This window comes from Talpa europaea, assembly GCF_964194135.1.
Source record: "Talpa europaea genome assembly, chromosome: 4".
Classification (NCBI taxonomy): domain Eukaryota; kingdom Metazoa; phylum Chordata; class Mammalia; order Eulipotyphla; family Talpidae; genus Talpa; species Talpa europaea.
Genome location: NC_140070.1, coordinates 103777388 through 103793531, shown reverse-complemented (window position 1 = coordinate 103793531; position 16144 = coordinate 103777388). Strand labels below are relative to the sequence as shown.

The 16144-nt window shown below is 39.8% G+C and overlaps 1 protein-coding gene across 2 annotated transcripts in view; it reads left to right on the top strand.

Annotated features, from left to right (window-relative positions):
- Positions 1–1333: 1333 nt before the first annotated feature.
- The window catches only part of HACD2 (3-hydroxyacyl-CoA dehydratase 2), an 89622-nt gene continuing 74811 nt past the window's right edge, over positions 1334–16144 (top strand). For both annotated transcript variants that reach the window (XM_084231289.1, XM_084231290.1), the window contains exons 1-2: positions 1334–2026; positions 4816–4933. In XM_084231289.1, the coding sequence (XP_084087415.1) occupies positions 1872–2026; positions 4816–4933 (273 nt within the window). In that variant the 5' untranslated portion in view covers positions 1334–1871. The remainder of the gene's footprint in view (positions 2027–4815; positions 4934–16144) is intronic.

Sequence of the window (16144 nt, the reverse complement as noted above, 5' to 3'; positions counted from 1 at the left end):
AACTTGCTCTTTAAAGAAGTTAGGAAATAAGACCACAGGATCTCTGAAGGATGAGACCTGGATCATTTAGTTCTTATACCTCAATCTAAACAGCTTGTGGCACTATATGCCATGAGAATCGCCACACTGATGATTCTCAAATTTATATCTCTAGTCCACACCTCTTCACTAAACCTCAGAGTCTTAAATATAACTGTCTACCTAACCTCTCCACTTAGATATCTACCCAAGACATGTCTACTTAAGTTAAAAACAAAATTACTGATTTTTGCTTTCAGAGTTGCTTCTACAACTCAGTTCTTCCAAATTGCTCACATTTTTTACTCCACATCTAATGTAGCCACAAATCTTATGAGCTTTATTTCTAAAATAGCTCCAGAATTTAATTTTGGTTTTCCTCTCCTCAATTGCTACCACTCTGGCCCAGACCACTATCACCATGGTCTAGAGTATTATAACACCTTCCTAATTGATATCACTTTTCACCAAACAATACATATTTACTTTGTCTGACTCCCTCTATATAATCTCTGGGACACTAAGGACTTGTGTCTTTCATTTAGTGCCATGAGCCCCCATGAAACCTCGCAGATGCTCCTTAAGTACTTGCTGGAATGAACAAAATATTTTGCTTTACCACATACCCAGTAATTCATGTCAGGAGATCTTTGGGTATGTGAAAATTGACAGTAGATGAACTTTAACAAATTTTAAAACTCTAAAACAAAGTAGTAAATGGAAAGTTGGGTCAACGGTTAGAAGCAGTTTCTCCAAGTCCTTCCATCTTCCCTTACAGACAGGTTTCCTGCCTAAACTGACAGTCCTCTGTTTTGGCCACTCATGGTGTAAATTTCTACCTCCATTCTGTACCTCATCCTTAGCCCATTACTCAGTATTCCTCCTGCCCCAGCAACAAATGAGCCCACCAGGCTTCGGGCCACATGATCCTAGGCCACTCAATGACTTTCTTAATCACATTCTCTAATGTATACCAGTAACTTAAAATCAAATATTAGAGAAGAAACCTTCAGAGACTGAAATTTCAACCTGGCTACCTGTTAAGGAGCCAGGCAGAAGGGCTATTCCCTGCCGTCCTTCGGGGTTGATGGGAAGTGAATTCCACTGCTATTGCCCTGCTCCAAATCGATCATGACCCAATCGCATTACGGGGGGAAAGATAGAGCCTTTAGGAAAAGTCAAGATGAGAGGGCCTCCCTGGTGGCCCTGTTACGCTGTCTGCAAGCCTCTACAGTACAGGTTCGATTCCCGCTGGCCAGGGAGATGCCCACATGGCACAGCAGACCTCTCCTGTCTCGCCCGCTGCTCCCCTCAGCAGTGTATTTCAGTGGATCTGCCTGTTCTGTTCCCCACTCTGTCTCTGGTGGATCCTCTCACCCCCCCCCCCACCCCCGTATCTCTGGCCTGTACCCCAGCTCTTGTATGCATAAATAAATAAATCTTAAAAAAAAAAAAGTCAAGATGAGAACGGAGCACGAAAGCCCTTTCTTAACCCTACATGAAGGCGGAGGGTTTACAGGGGAACGTACAGAAACAACCGGCCTAGGAAGGGTAGCAAAGGCGCTACTGACCCAATCCAAGATGGCGCTGGAGGTTACTAGCAGAAGCGCAGAGGCCATGATAAGCCCGAATACCCTGATTCAACATGGCGGTAGCGACCGAGGCGACCCGAGGGCGGGGAGTACCAGGAGCGCCTTTGCCCTCCTCCAAAATGGCTGCCGCCGTGGGCGCTGTCCCTGGCTCCGCCCCGAGGCCTCGACCCCGCCTCTCCCTCGTCCCTCCCTCCGCCCCCTCGCGGAGCCGATTTCCAGCGGCGGTGCTCGCGCAGCGAGAGCGGGCTCCTGGCACTTGACATGGCGGCAGCGGCGGCGACTGCAGCGACGAAAGGGAATGGGGGTGGCGGGGCCCGGGCCGGGGCTGGCGAGGCCGGTGGCTCGCGGAGGAGGAAGGGCCCGGGACCTCTCGCCACCGCGTACCTGGTCATCTACAATGTGGTGATGACGGCGGGGTGAGACTGGGTTCCGGGGAGGCGGGGAGCGAGGCTGGTGGGGAAGCCGGCTCTGCGGCCGGCGGGGCGGCCGAGCGGGCGGGCGGGGTGCTCAGTCCCCATGGCCGGTGTCGGGGGCCACGCTCCTGGGTGCTGAGGGCAGCCCGGTGCCTGCCTGGGGCTCCCGTCTGGGAGGGGGGCCGAGCAAGTTCCCAGGCAGGCACCGCGTGCCACTCAAACACGTCCCGAGTCTAGGGAGATGCGGGCTCTAGGGGAGTCGGGGGAAGGTTGCCCAAGTGCTAGCAGTAGGGGTGTTGCAGAAATAAATTTTAGCCTTTTACCCAGGCAAGAGAAGAGCAAGCCGTTCTTCAGGAATCGTGAGGTCAGGAGAAGCTTTATTACTCATGCATGAGGTCTCAGACCTGGGTAGCCCCGTAAGGTCTGAGCCCCCGTCTAGAGACAAAGGGTTTCTTATACATAACCATCTTATATTGATAACATCGGTCAGTAAGCACAAAAGTTTGTGACAAAAGACAGTATTCAAGGATGCCCTGGGAGATCCATCAGCTTGGCTGGCTGTCCGGCCTTGTTAAAATGTAACCTCCTTTAGGTAATCTCACCTAGAAAGGCTTTAGAGAAGCAAAACTTGTTGTTTACATTTACTTTGCATTATTTATTGCACCAGACATATGACTCTTTTAGGAGGGAACAGGAAAGATTGCATTTGCTTAGCAGTTCCCTTTCAGGGGGGCCTTGTGAGGACTGAAGGTGCAGGTCTGGGGGGTGGTGTGCGGGGGATCCTGCAGCACGGAGGAGCGCCCAGGCAGCTGGTGGAGAATGGCTAGCTGTTTCCCCCAAAGGGAGTGGAAGGAGCTGAGGCTGCAGACTGACCATTTATTTAAGCGGCTGTTTTCAAAATCCAGGCAGAGCTTTAATCTGAAATGTAAAGGAAAAGCGTTCTAAGTTTTTGAACGTGGCATGAACAGAGCTGTCCTTTAAATGAGTATCGACTTTTTAGGATGGATTGGGGTGAAGACACTGGGAGATGGAAAGGCAGTAACTGGGGAGGACTTTAGACCTCGAAATGAATCTTATCTCCACTCTTACTCCCTCATTTCAGTCCTTCCCTTGTCACAGCTGTTCTGGCACACTGCCTGTGCGACCTTGGATAAATCATTTTATTTCTCTTCCTCTCCTCTTTTTCATCTGTGAACCTAATGAGTTAGGTGACTAGGTTTCTACATACAGCGCTATGATTTTTTTGATCCCATGGTTTTGATGAGGATTATAGAATCAGTACATTTGTTATGCATTTAAAATATTAATTTGTACAAACTTTTCCTAATATTTCATTATGAAAAACTTCAAACATGGAGAAAAATTGAAAGAACTATAATAAAATATCCATTTTTTTATTTTTAAAATAGGTAATACATTGGCAAGGTGCAAAATTTAAAATACACACAAAGGCATCCAGCGAAAATCTTCCCTCACCGTTCCTTTCCACGAGGCAGCTAACTCTGTGTACCCTTCCGATGCTGATACAACCATATATATTCTCCCCATATCATACTCCCCCCAGCATAAATGCTAATGTCATATTACATTTCAGAACCCTGCTTTTTTTCACAAAAATTTCTCTTGGGCGCATCATAGGCCTTATTGCTAGTATCAGAAATAGCCAGTGCTGAAACCTAGAATCAGAGAAGTTGTGACTTGCTGGAGTTCATAGAACTTGTCAGTAAGTGATCGGGATCTAGAACATATTTCTCTTGACTCACAACTAGTGAAAAAATATTACCCATGCAGGTTTTCTTTATCACACAAATGATCACAGAGTGATTTTTAAAAGAACAAATTAGGAGAGAGAAAGAGAGAAAGATAATTTATATGTAAAATTCTTGTCTTAGTAAGGGCATTGATGGGGACATTGGCCTGGAGAAGGATTTTAAGGTACATTGGGAAAGAAGAAAAGTCTATTCCTAGTTGATGAACATGGAGAATGAGGCTGAGGATAAGGAGTGGTGTCTTAACACAAGAAGAAAAATTGGAATTGTGAGAGTACAGTAAAATTTTTCCTAGATTGCTAATATATCTTTAAGAAATATTTTTCTTCTTTTACAAACTCTTGATATTCCTGTATAATAGTTTCTAGAAATATCATAGGTCACACAGAACAGAAATGTATATAGTTCACAACCATATGCCTAAGTGCTTTCCTGTTTTGTGTTTTGTATTGATTTGGCTTTCTTTTCTGAATTGATTTTGGGAAGTTCTGCTGAAAACCCACTGATTCTTTTTTTAACCTTTTATTCTTAATGTCATTTGAACTTTTAAAAGGATAGATTTTTAAGGTATTCGTACAGTCCCATGAAGTAACTTATAAAAGTAGTTTTAATAATCTCTCTACCCTGTTATTATGAAAGACCCTTTAACTTCATAGGCCATTTAAAATTTTCCTTACACATATTTTTTCCTCTTAGACTTTCTGGCACCTAATTTAACTGTCCAAGGACTAATTTAGCTTGTTCCCTTCCTAGTTTTTAACAGGCATGGCTGCCAAAAAGCAAAGCTCCAGATGGGTAAGGTGCCACAGTGCCTTTGCACAGTACTCTTGGTAGCATGCTATTGTGGTACAACATATCTGTGCATTACAGCTTGGTATCTGAGAGCTATAGTGGATAAATCCAAGATGCTGATTCTTGAGGTCACCTTTAGCATTATCTGTTGTTGCCACATCTTATTACCTTAAATCCTTTTTATCTTTTCTTGTTTTTCCCCTGATTGCTTTCTTTTCTTTTTTTTCTTAGGTGGCTTGTTATAGCAGTTGGTCTGGTCAGAGCATACCTGGCTAAGGGTAGCTATCATAGCCTTTACTATTCAATCGAAAAGCCTTTGAAATTTTTCCAAACTGGAGCCTTATTGGAGGTAGGTCCTGATATTTGTTGTTGTTAATGATTTCTATTATTATAAAATAAAAAATGCTACTGAATTATCCTGGAGTACCCATATCTTTGTTGGATTTGTTTTAAATTTTGAAACCTTGCCTCATAACTTGCCTATGATGTTGCCTATCCTTGTATGTAATGTTGAGACCTGAACTATCTTTTCCACATTCTTGATACAGTAAAATCCCACTTATCTTGTATTACCTGGAATATATTTTACATCCAACTTCTATTGGAAATCAAATGAAACAAGTTTACATTAGGATTTAAAAAATTATAGGGATATCCTAGGGAAGCGTTAGCAAACTCAAATACTTTCATTAGCCAGGCATGTAATGGAAGTAGTGAAGTTGATGGGTATAGGGTGTCAGTGTGATCAAAAAAAAGAAAACGTAAAGCCTGTTAAAAAGGCATACATGTTCCCAATTTTTTTTTAAACCAAGGTTTATTAATATATTGATAATGTATATCCAGTCCTGTCTCCTGGGGTAAGTATATGTTAAGATTTTGAATTGCAAGTGACAGAAACCCAATTCAAACAATTATAAGCAAAAAATAAATAAATAAATAAAAGCAACTTATTGGCTTCTATAACTGACAAGTATTCAGAAATCACAAAATCAAAGAAACCAGCTCAAGAATGATAGCCAAGGGTGTGACATTGGCGAACACTCTTTGCATCTCTAGTCTGTCTCTTTCTCTTTGAATGTCGGCCTTAGGCCCTCCTACTACAGATTGCCTTTTCTGCGTGGTGGGAAACAGGAAGGGAGTTGAATTTTCTCAGCATCTGTGTCATAGTTTTAGGGAAGGATTTTGGTTGGCCTTACGTAGATATACTACTACTACTAGTTATGTGAGATATACTTGATTAGTCAGGTCTGTGACACATGCCCATCCTTTTGGCAAGGGACTATAGAATTTGTTGATAGAAAATGGGAGTGGGGACATGAAAAAGCTTCAGACATATAAAACTAGTAGCTGCCATAGTTTGTTATGGTGAAAAACCTTAAAGTTGCAGGGAAGAACAGGTTTTCAGTCTTATTTTACTTACCCCCACCCTCCACCCCCAGGTTAAGCCCATCATGACATTTACAAGGATATTTTTTTAATATGTCATTTACCTTCATGAAATGAGATGTGCTACCTCAACCTTTCACCATTACTTTTGAAAGCAGAAAATTTATATTTTTGTTCTTTTTTTCCTCAGCAGAAAGTTTTCAAGCCATTTGTATTTACACCTTTTATGTAGATAGTATGCTTTCAGCTGTAGTCTGAGTACTCTTATTTTAGGTATGCTGGTTTTACCAGCTTATTCTGTGGATTTAGACAGGTCATTTATCTCTTAGGTACCTCTTTATCTCATTTGTAAAATAATTAGATTAATATAGATTTTCAACACCCTACCTATGCTTGTATTTTGAGTCTGATGAAACTGAATCTTGAATTTTTTTAGAAGGGGGCAGTAGCAAATAAGTACTAGTGCTTATTACTCAATTTTGGCTAACACAGTTCTCACAAGCTACAGAGAAACAAGAATAAGTAGGAGCAAGACCTTCAGAAACTGCCCCAGTGTTTAATATAGTAGGAAATATACTCAATTGGAACACATAAATAAATTAAAGTTTGTAAGACTTTGTAATATTAGGGGTATATTTAAAATTTTAAGTATATCTGAGGGAAGACAGTGGCATTAAATGGTATGATACAAAATCCACTCAGAGACCAGATCTTAGACTTTGGGGGATTAGCCTGTTTATCCCCATTGAATTTTTAATAGGGATTTAAGAAAATATTTTGGAGTTTTGGCTTTATTTCTGTTATCTCCTCTAAGAACCAATTAGGTGACAAATCCTGGATTTGATTTTAGGGAAAAGGCTCTGCAAAATGAATTGATGAATGCCAGGAATATGCTGGGAATTAGCTCTGCAGATGTCAGTGATGGTAGCAGTAGACCAACCCCTCAGCCTGAAGCAATACAGTAAACTGACTAAAACCACATTTCATAAATTATCAGTTAAGGCCTGTTTTCTTGCCTACTTGACCTACATTGTATAATAATTACATGTGCACAGAATTACGGTATTATTTAATTACATATAAGTTATCTTTATGGGAATTATTAGTGCTTGACACTATATCCTGTTTGCAAGAGGAGAAAAATGAATCTACTGAGTAAGGTCAGATATTATTTATATTTCTGTATACTAAACACTATTCTTTAGTTAAAGTTCTATGGGATTTTGCTTAAAAAGAAAATAAATTACTTGTTCTCAAAAAAATTTCAAGTCATCTTCTGAAAACATAACACTTTGCTTTTTTTTTCCTTTTTCTTTTTTTTTTTTTAAAGATTTATTTATTATTTACTTATTTATACAAGCACTGGGTAAGTCAGAAGCGTGGGAGGGTGAGAGAATTCACCAGGGCCAGAGCGGGGAGCAGAGCAGGCAGAAGGACCGAAGTACACTGCTGAGGGGAGCAGCGGGCGGCAGGAGAGGCCTGCGCGCCATGTGGGACCCTCCTCAGGTGGCTGGGGAGCAGCCGGGGATCGAACTGGCACTGCAGAGGCTGCTGGCAGCTTCGCAACCCAGCGCTCAACCGCTGCGCCACCGGGGAGGTCCTTTTTTTCCTTTTTCAAGATTTATTTATGCATACAAGAATTGGGGTGTAGGCCAGAGATGTGGGGAGTGAGAGGATTCACCAGAGACAGAGTGGTGAGCAGAACAGGCAGATCTACTAAAATATGCTGCTGAGGGGAGCAGTGGGCAAGACAGGAGAGGTCTGCTGTGCCATGTCGGTTAGTCCCTCGACAGGGATCGAACTCATGTTGTAGTGGCTGGCAATAGCTTGATAGCGCTGAGACTTTAACCCATGCGCCACCAGGAAGACCCAAAGACTTTGCTTTTTAAAAGATTTTAAAAACATTTACCAAGCAAATGCATATATATTATACTACTACATGTGGTAGTATAATACAAAAAACCAGCTCATTTCTGAGGAAAATATATAATTTTTTGCAAAATGGGTGCAAAAGTATATGTAGTTTATAATACAGTCTATAGCTTTTTTATAAAATAGACACACATCATAAATGGACTATTTTTTATGGATAATTTTCCAAATTAGTCCACAGGTAGTAATTTTAAAAAGTTTAAGTCACTGAAATGGGTGCTGTAGAGGTTGAATTTTTGCTAATACAAAGCTAAAATATTATTGAGTAGATGATTGTATTGGGACTCAACTGGAGATTACAGAAACCTCCTTAACCAACTTAAACAGTACAGAGGTTATAATATAAATGTATAGGGGATCTCAAGGAAGCAGTGGACACAGGTGCAGCTGAGCCCTTGTGATGCCCTAGAACCAAGGACTAGAGCACCACAGGGAAAGCAGGGGTTCTTGCTCCAGTTCTTATCTCTGCTATTCACTCTTCTTGCATACTAGTTTCCTTGTTTTTTTACGTCTATATGGCAGATAATAATAATAGCCCAAAGCTCCTGAAATAGTAGCTCTTCAAGAGCTAATTGGAAACAGAATCTTACTCCCAATTCCACAATCTTGGTGAAGGGCCTCATTTGCCAGCTTGAATCAGGTGCTCACTCCTGAACCAGTCACCAGGAGATAGAAACAAAGTCACATCAGCCGTTAGGAAATTGGTGGGAAAGGAGAATTTTAGAAAAGGGGGTGTTAAGTGAAAAGCACAAGTACTCAGACACAATATGATGAAGATGCTAATATGTGAGATAATTTTATAAATTGACTGAAAGTAAAATACAGAAAGTTGTATGATCCAAGAGAACAGTATGTGCATATAGTGTATTTTGGGTTGAATTTTGAATAATCCTGATTACTAATTAACATAGGGAGCTAATAAAGCTAACAAAAGAGTATATTTTTTAATTTTTAAAATTAACTGAGGTAACATTGGGGTATTCCCTTTAGGTATTACCACCATAGATTGTCCACCCCCAACTCACTTATACTCTACCAACACAGCAAAAGTATATTTTAAAGATGGCATTCATGAATAAAGATAATGTGGTATTGCCATACCATAAAACTGATGAATTACTGCTACATGCTACAACATTGGTGAAGCTTGAAAATATGATATGTGAAAGAGGCGAGACATAAAAAGTCACATATTGTATCATCCCATTTAGGAGGAATATCTAGGACAGGCAAATCCATAGAGATAGAAAGTAAATATGTGGTTGCCAGGGACTTGGGAGTAGGGTGTAGAAAGGGGTGTGACTGCTATGGATACAACATTTCTTTTTAGATACATAGATAATGGTTGCTCAACCTTGTGACCATGTTAAAAACTACCAAACAGTATACTTTACATGTGTAAATTTTGTGGTATATGAATTATATCTCAATTTCCTTAAATCCTATTCATCTATAATGAACTGTTGATACATTTTCTTTTTATTTCATTCTTTTTGGGATCCATGATATTCATTAATAAGAACAAACTATCTTTTCAGCTTTGTTAGAGTTGAGTTAAGGGTTAGAAATTCATAGATTGAATTGCTACATCATGGCGTTTTAAAATTATTTCTGAGAGAATTTGGATTTTGAAATGTTTTGTTAACATAAGACAAATTATATCATCGATCTTTTAGATACTTACGATTAGATAATGAGGGTTCCAGTGGGTGAAGGACTACTCTGCAGAGACCTTAATTGTTGATATTGACACAGACCCTCAATATATACGCCATTTTACATATTATTTACCTACACTGTCCATCTGGAAATGCTTTATGGACCACAGGAACTCCCTTTTCCTTCCATTCTGTTCCAGATCCTTCTTGCTTGGAACCTCCTTGTATGCAAAAAGACGGAAAAAGCAACCTAGTCTCATTTCTGATCTTTTCTTAGAGTTCTTTTGGGCTGGGTCTGAAATAGCAGAACTGGTCTGGAGAAAATATGAAAGACAGAAGATGGCTTTGGTTGCATCTTCTAACCCCACCACCATTTCCAAAGCCCATCTCTGTATTCTGATCTAACTACATGCCTTCCTCACAGCTCTTCTCAGATCCTTGAAGGAAATATTCAGGAAACTGATTTGAGAGATTTCTCTAAAATACAGGAAACAGCAAAATCTGAAGAGTTTATGGTATCCTTAAGAAGGAAAGAGCTCCTAAGTTGTCTCCCTGCCTGCTTTTCTCTTTTGCCTCAAACACCAGATGATTTTTACCCCCACAGAGATACTAGATGGTTTGGTTCTGTGATATTAGTCATACAGTAACAAGCTTCAGGCTTTTGTTAACTTGTCAGGGGGACTTAACCCTCATCTATAATACTTCTTTTTTCCCTTGTGGGAACATGCTGATTTGTCAGTAACAGTAATTTTCAAAAGGAACTTGAGAAACACAGGCTATAGCACATTTTAGACCACCTTTGTTCTGAAGACTTGTTTTGAGAAAACAGATCTCTAAAAGAGATTTCTGAAAAGCTAACAGAACATGTCACAGTGGAGATAGCTTACTCTAACAGGAATGACAACAAACCCCAGTCAAACCAGCTTCAAAAACAATGTGAAAATCAGAGGGAAAATAGAACTTGGGTATAATTAATAAGTGTCACAACATTGGAAGGGAAGAGGGAGCCTGTGGGAAACAGGAAGCCACCCACACAGGCCTCACTGCTTGACGATTGAAGCAAATAGAAGCAAATTGATATGGTATTCAAAGAACTAAGATAGCTAATGGCTGTAGAAAGGAATGTGCTGAAATTAAAAAAGAACCAATGAACTAAAAATATCTAGGGTGACAGTACAGGGCAGGAAGGAGGCCACAGTGCAGAGAAGTAGGTGATACTGAACATTCAAGAAAGGCAGGAATTCCCAGTTAGAGTCTCAGATAAAATAGATTACAGAGCTGAAGTCATTAGAAATGCTCATAGTTCACTATTTGAAATGTAAGAAAAAAACATGGGAAAACATGTGGTGCCAAGCACATCAGAGATAATTGTGTTTTCATAAGAATGAATGAATGATTATCTAAACAACAGAAAGACATAGCAAATTAATAATAATGCAATAGAACTGATGTATCCAGGAAACTGTTTGAGGATATACAACCTGTCAAAAAGTAATGCTACCAGGAATAAAAAAGGTTGGCATGTATAACTCATAAATAGGAAAATTCTAGAAACTCTTCTGAATTAAAAGTCCATCTCAGTATAATATGGAGAGTACACATAGATGCTGTTTTTTTCAAAAAACAAATCCCTTCCCTTCTTGGGTAGCTATTTGTTACATTTTCAACAAAGATAAGCAACTTTCACCAGAAAATCAATCTTAAACTGCAATAGTAAGACAACTTGTGACCTTGGACTTGGAAGAATAAAAAAATCACATGATGCAAGGAAAAAGCAGTAGGTTCCTGGATAACAGATAATGAAACTTTGAAAGAGCGTTGTCAAAAGGTATTTAACTCTTATATAAAGAAAGAAAGTAACCAAGTCTTTAGGCTAGCACTTTCCAATAGGACTTTTTATGGAAGTAATGTTCCAAATCTCTGCTGTCTGATACAGTTGTAGCCACTATTCACAGGTGGCTGTTGAACCTTTGAAGTGTGGCAGTAGAATTGAGAAACAGTTTTTAGAGTTACTTTTTTTTTCTTTTCTTTTTTCTTCAAAGATTTATTTATTTATGCATACAAGAGCTGGGGTACAGGCCAGAGATGTGGGGGATGAGAGGATTCACCAGAGACAGAGTGGGGAACAGAACAGGCAGAGTGACTGAAATATACTGCTGAGGGGAGCAGCAGGCGAGACAAGGAGAGGTCTGCTTCGTGGGTTGCTCCCTGGCCGGCTGGGGATCGAACTCGTGCTGCACTGGCTACGGATTGCCTCATACTGTGGTGCTTAACCCCTTGCACCACCAGGGAGGCACCAGAGTTACTCATTTTTAATTTAAACGGAAGAAGGTGCACATAGCTAGTTGCTACTGCACTGACTAGCATAGCTCTGCTAGTCAGGATACACATTGCAAGGTGTCTACATGGAATTTCATAAGATATTTCCGATTTTGTCTGGTCAGAATGAAGTGGGAAGGAGAATGGCTAAGCAAAGAGAGACAAGCTTAACAAAGTAAATTTTGTGTCACTCAAAAGAGTTTATAAATTTCTTAATTCAGAAGCCAAAGACAGAATAATATTAAAATGTGTTGATGCTTTCAGATTAAGAAAACCAATAGAAAATAAGCAAATTACAGATATTGGAAGACATATCAAGCTGTTACCTCTGTGGAGGTCCATGATAATTGAGGGAGAATAGAAGATAATTTTTATTTTTTACTTGATATACTTTAATGTATATTTTAGTATCATGTCCTGAATCTTAAAATAAAAAAGAAAATTAAATATATAATTAAAAGCAAAAAGTAAATGAGGAAAATATTAAAAGTTTCTTAAAAAAAGAAGAAAAAAGGTTATCTTTTGACTTAAAGTACAGAATTTTACATCTGGTGTAGTATGGACTTTTAGTGAGTCCTGACCTGCGACGGTGAAGGAAATCAGACATGGGGGACTGTCATGTCCAGCATGCAGTAAATCTTTATTGTCTTAGTGCTTATTATATACTATTTTAATTGTAGCAGGTGTAACATCAAAGCATACCACATAATGATAACATGTATGAATGATTAGTCTATTTTCTTACTATTATCTATTTACTTCAGACAGTAGGATACCAGGCGGTTAGTTCTCACACACATAATTTTATCGCCTCCTAGCCTGAGCCTGGGAAGTTCGCTCATTATTTTGTTGTTGTCAATTTGTGAAAATGTACGCAGTTCACTTTCAGGCTCTCAACACCAAGTCCTGTCACCCAGAGGTTTTCCTCCGAGACACATGTGTTTTCACATGCCTTAGAGACTCGGGTCAAGGCCCTTTTGCTCACTGCGCAAGGTGGCCACCTCCAACAGTGTAGAAATCCTGTTCAGTTGAAAAAAAGAAATAGAAGCAGTAAGAATAAACCTGTGGGATGATTGGTTGTGGCACAAATGCATGTTTCTAATGTTTATGCAAATAGACCATTCATTTTAGAAAAATAAAAAAGTATATTGGTGGGCACTGATTTAAAGAATGAATCCAACAATCTGTTACCTATACAAGACTGACTTAAGCAGACTAAAGGACAAACCAGCCTCTCATGACCAAGCAAAACAGAGCCAGGCCACCCAGTCACAGGATAAGATAAAGTCCATTTCAGAACAAGCCAAAGAGAAACTCAAGAGTTCACAACCTGTCCTGCAGAAAGAAAATGGGTGATACTTGTTGGTGAAATTAGTTAATGGATGAAAGATTACTGTAGGAAGAACTGGCAGAAATGCTATAGAAGTAAAAATAGAATTGTACTTAAGAAATGTCACAGGACATGTAAAAGAACACTGAAGACAAGAAATTTGTACCAAGATTTTGTTTTGCCACTTTGTCTCTCTGGGCCTTTGTCTGTTATCTACAATGAATAGACTAGGTTAGATAACCTAAAGTTTTACCCCCAGGCTTAATATTTCACATAATATGAAAATTAAGAAAATAATGAATTAATAAAATGCAGAGCTGAATATAGCAAGAAGGGTATAATTAAATTATTAAAAAAGTAATCATTAAGGAAATTTCACCTATTTCCTCCTTAAAAAATAGATGTAAAAGGATTTTGAAATCAATTTTGACTGGAGTCTTTGAGGGAGCACAATAAACAGCCCTCTTTTTCTTGCTTAGGTTTGAACATTGTGAAATAAAGGAGTTGCATAAGAATCCTAAAAACTCACCTTTATTAGTGATAAAGGCCTAGCTGGAGATTGTGCATTAGTGTGCAAGTCAAACAGGTTTGCTAACTGAAGTCCAGAATTAGACTCACCACCCACTCTGCCCCCAGCAGCAACAGCCAGGGAGGTGTGGTGGAAACCAGTGAACCTAGGGTCCTTTGTGGAAGCCCTGGGTAGATCTGAGTTGAGCATGCTCCATTTATTCTTCCCAAATTTACTGCTCAGATGAGTCATCCTTCCTTTCCCGAGGTAAAGTGATTAACAGGTAGAGAGAGACCAGAATATTTAGAGAAAACCCTTCTCCTAGAAGCCAGACAGAGGGGAAAGGTGTTTCCGTCTAATGCAGTGGTTGAGTGCTGGGCTGCGAAGCTGCCCACAGCTTTTGCAGTGCAGGTTTGATCCCCGGCCACCAGCGAGGGTCCCACATGGTGCGACAGACCTCTCCTGCCGCGCCCACTACTCCCCTCAGCAGTGTATTTCGTCAGTCTGCCTGTTCTGAAACACTGTGGCTCTGGTGAATTCTCTCACCCTCCCACACTTCTGACTGTACCCAGTGCTTGTATAAATAAATAAATAAATAAATAAATAAATAAATAAATAAATAAATCTTTTTTTCTAAAAAGCCCTCTAATAATGGAAAGACCAATAAGTATAACAAAGAAAATACATATCCGTCATACGCTCACTCCCTAAAGGTACCCACTGTTCTCATTTTGGTGTCTATCCTTTAACACTAGGTGATATGTAGGTAAATTTTAAGCAAAAATGGAATCATGCATATGTATATAGTATGATAATTTTCAAAATTAACCAGATATTGGTAGATTAGTTCTGGACTGCTCCATAATTTGAGTAGAGGAGACATGTTTTGTGGAGCTGCCCACCTCAGATGTTATCCTCTGAAAGTTTTCTCTGATCTCACAGCTGAACTTACAGCAACTGCCTCTGTACTCCCTTACTTTACCTTCTCTGGCTATAGTTAGCTAATCTGGGGGTGCACAACTGGCCCAAATTGAACTGGTCAGATTTTTTTTTCTCCCTAGAATTTTTAATTGAAAGACAGAAATTGGGATTCACTGTAGCCAAGTTACATGAAATCCATGAACCACAGCTGAGGTCTCCAAAACTGCTTGGGTTCCTGTTCCTCTTGAGATTTGCAAAACTCTTCTGGCTTGTTGTTGCTGTTATTTTACCTTGGATTAAAAATGAAGCTGAAAGATGAATAGGCAGAGTACAGAGGATTTCTAAGGCAACAAAACTACTCTATATGATACTAAGTGGTAAATGCATGTCTCTATACATTTGTCCAAGTCCAAAGAATATACAACAGCAGTAGGGAAACCTAAGACAAACCGGGCTTTGAGTGATAATGCTGTGTCAATATAGGTCCAGTAGTTATAACAAATGTACCATGTAGGTAGGTGATGTTGAGAGTAGGGGGACTGTGTGTAGGAGCTGGGGTAGGGAATCTCTGTAGCTTCCTCTCAGTTTTTGCTATTCATAAAAAACAAAAGGCCTTTAAAAAGAATGACCAACAAATTTGTTAGTAACTTACAAATATGAATCTCCCTTAGTGCAAACCTTAGAAACTTTCTCAAAGAATGTTTCTAAGTAGCCTATAGTGGAAAATGAAGTTAATTGTCAACATTGAAGTTAAATTTCAAAATTAAAATCATTTTATTGCCGGTACATGGATATGGCAAGAGTTCAGGAGGAAAGAGAAGTTTACGACATGTTTTCAAGGATTTTTTTTTTAAAGATTTATTTATTTATATAAGCACTGGGTACAGTCAGAAGTACGGGAGGGTGAGAGAATTCATCAGAGACAGAGTGGGGAACAGAACAGGCAGACTGACTGAAGTACACTGCTGAGGGGAGCAGTGGGCGCAGTAGGAGAAGTCTGTGGAACCATGTGGGACTCTCTCCGGTGGCCGGGGAACGAACCAGCACTGCAGAGGCTGCAGGCAGCTTCACAGCCTAGCGCTCAACCGCTGCACCACCAGGGGAGGCCCTCAAGGATGATTTTTAAATAGGACTTGTCTTCTAAATGTTTTCCATTGAAGATGCTTGTTCAGCCCAGTGATTCTCAGGGAATCTCATCAACAGTACACTCCCTAGTATGCACTCTAGAAAGTTGTGAGGGTATTTTGATTGCCACAGCAACAGGGAATGATACTGCCTTGATGGCCTACAATGTACGAGACATTCCAGCTCAGGGAAGGTTTATCCTGCATCCCTCCTGACTTTTGAGTATCCTTCTAGGCTAACCTGCCTATAGATGTAAATTAATAGTTTTGTAGTATATATTAATATTAAAAATCTTCATCAGAAATTAAACAAAAACCTCATTAATCTAGAAGATTGTTAGCTTACTATTGGCCGCATAACAAAACAAGCTTAGCAGCTTGC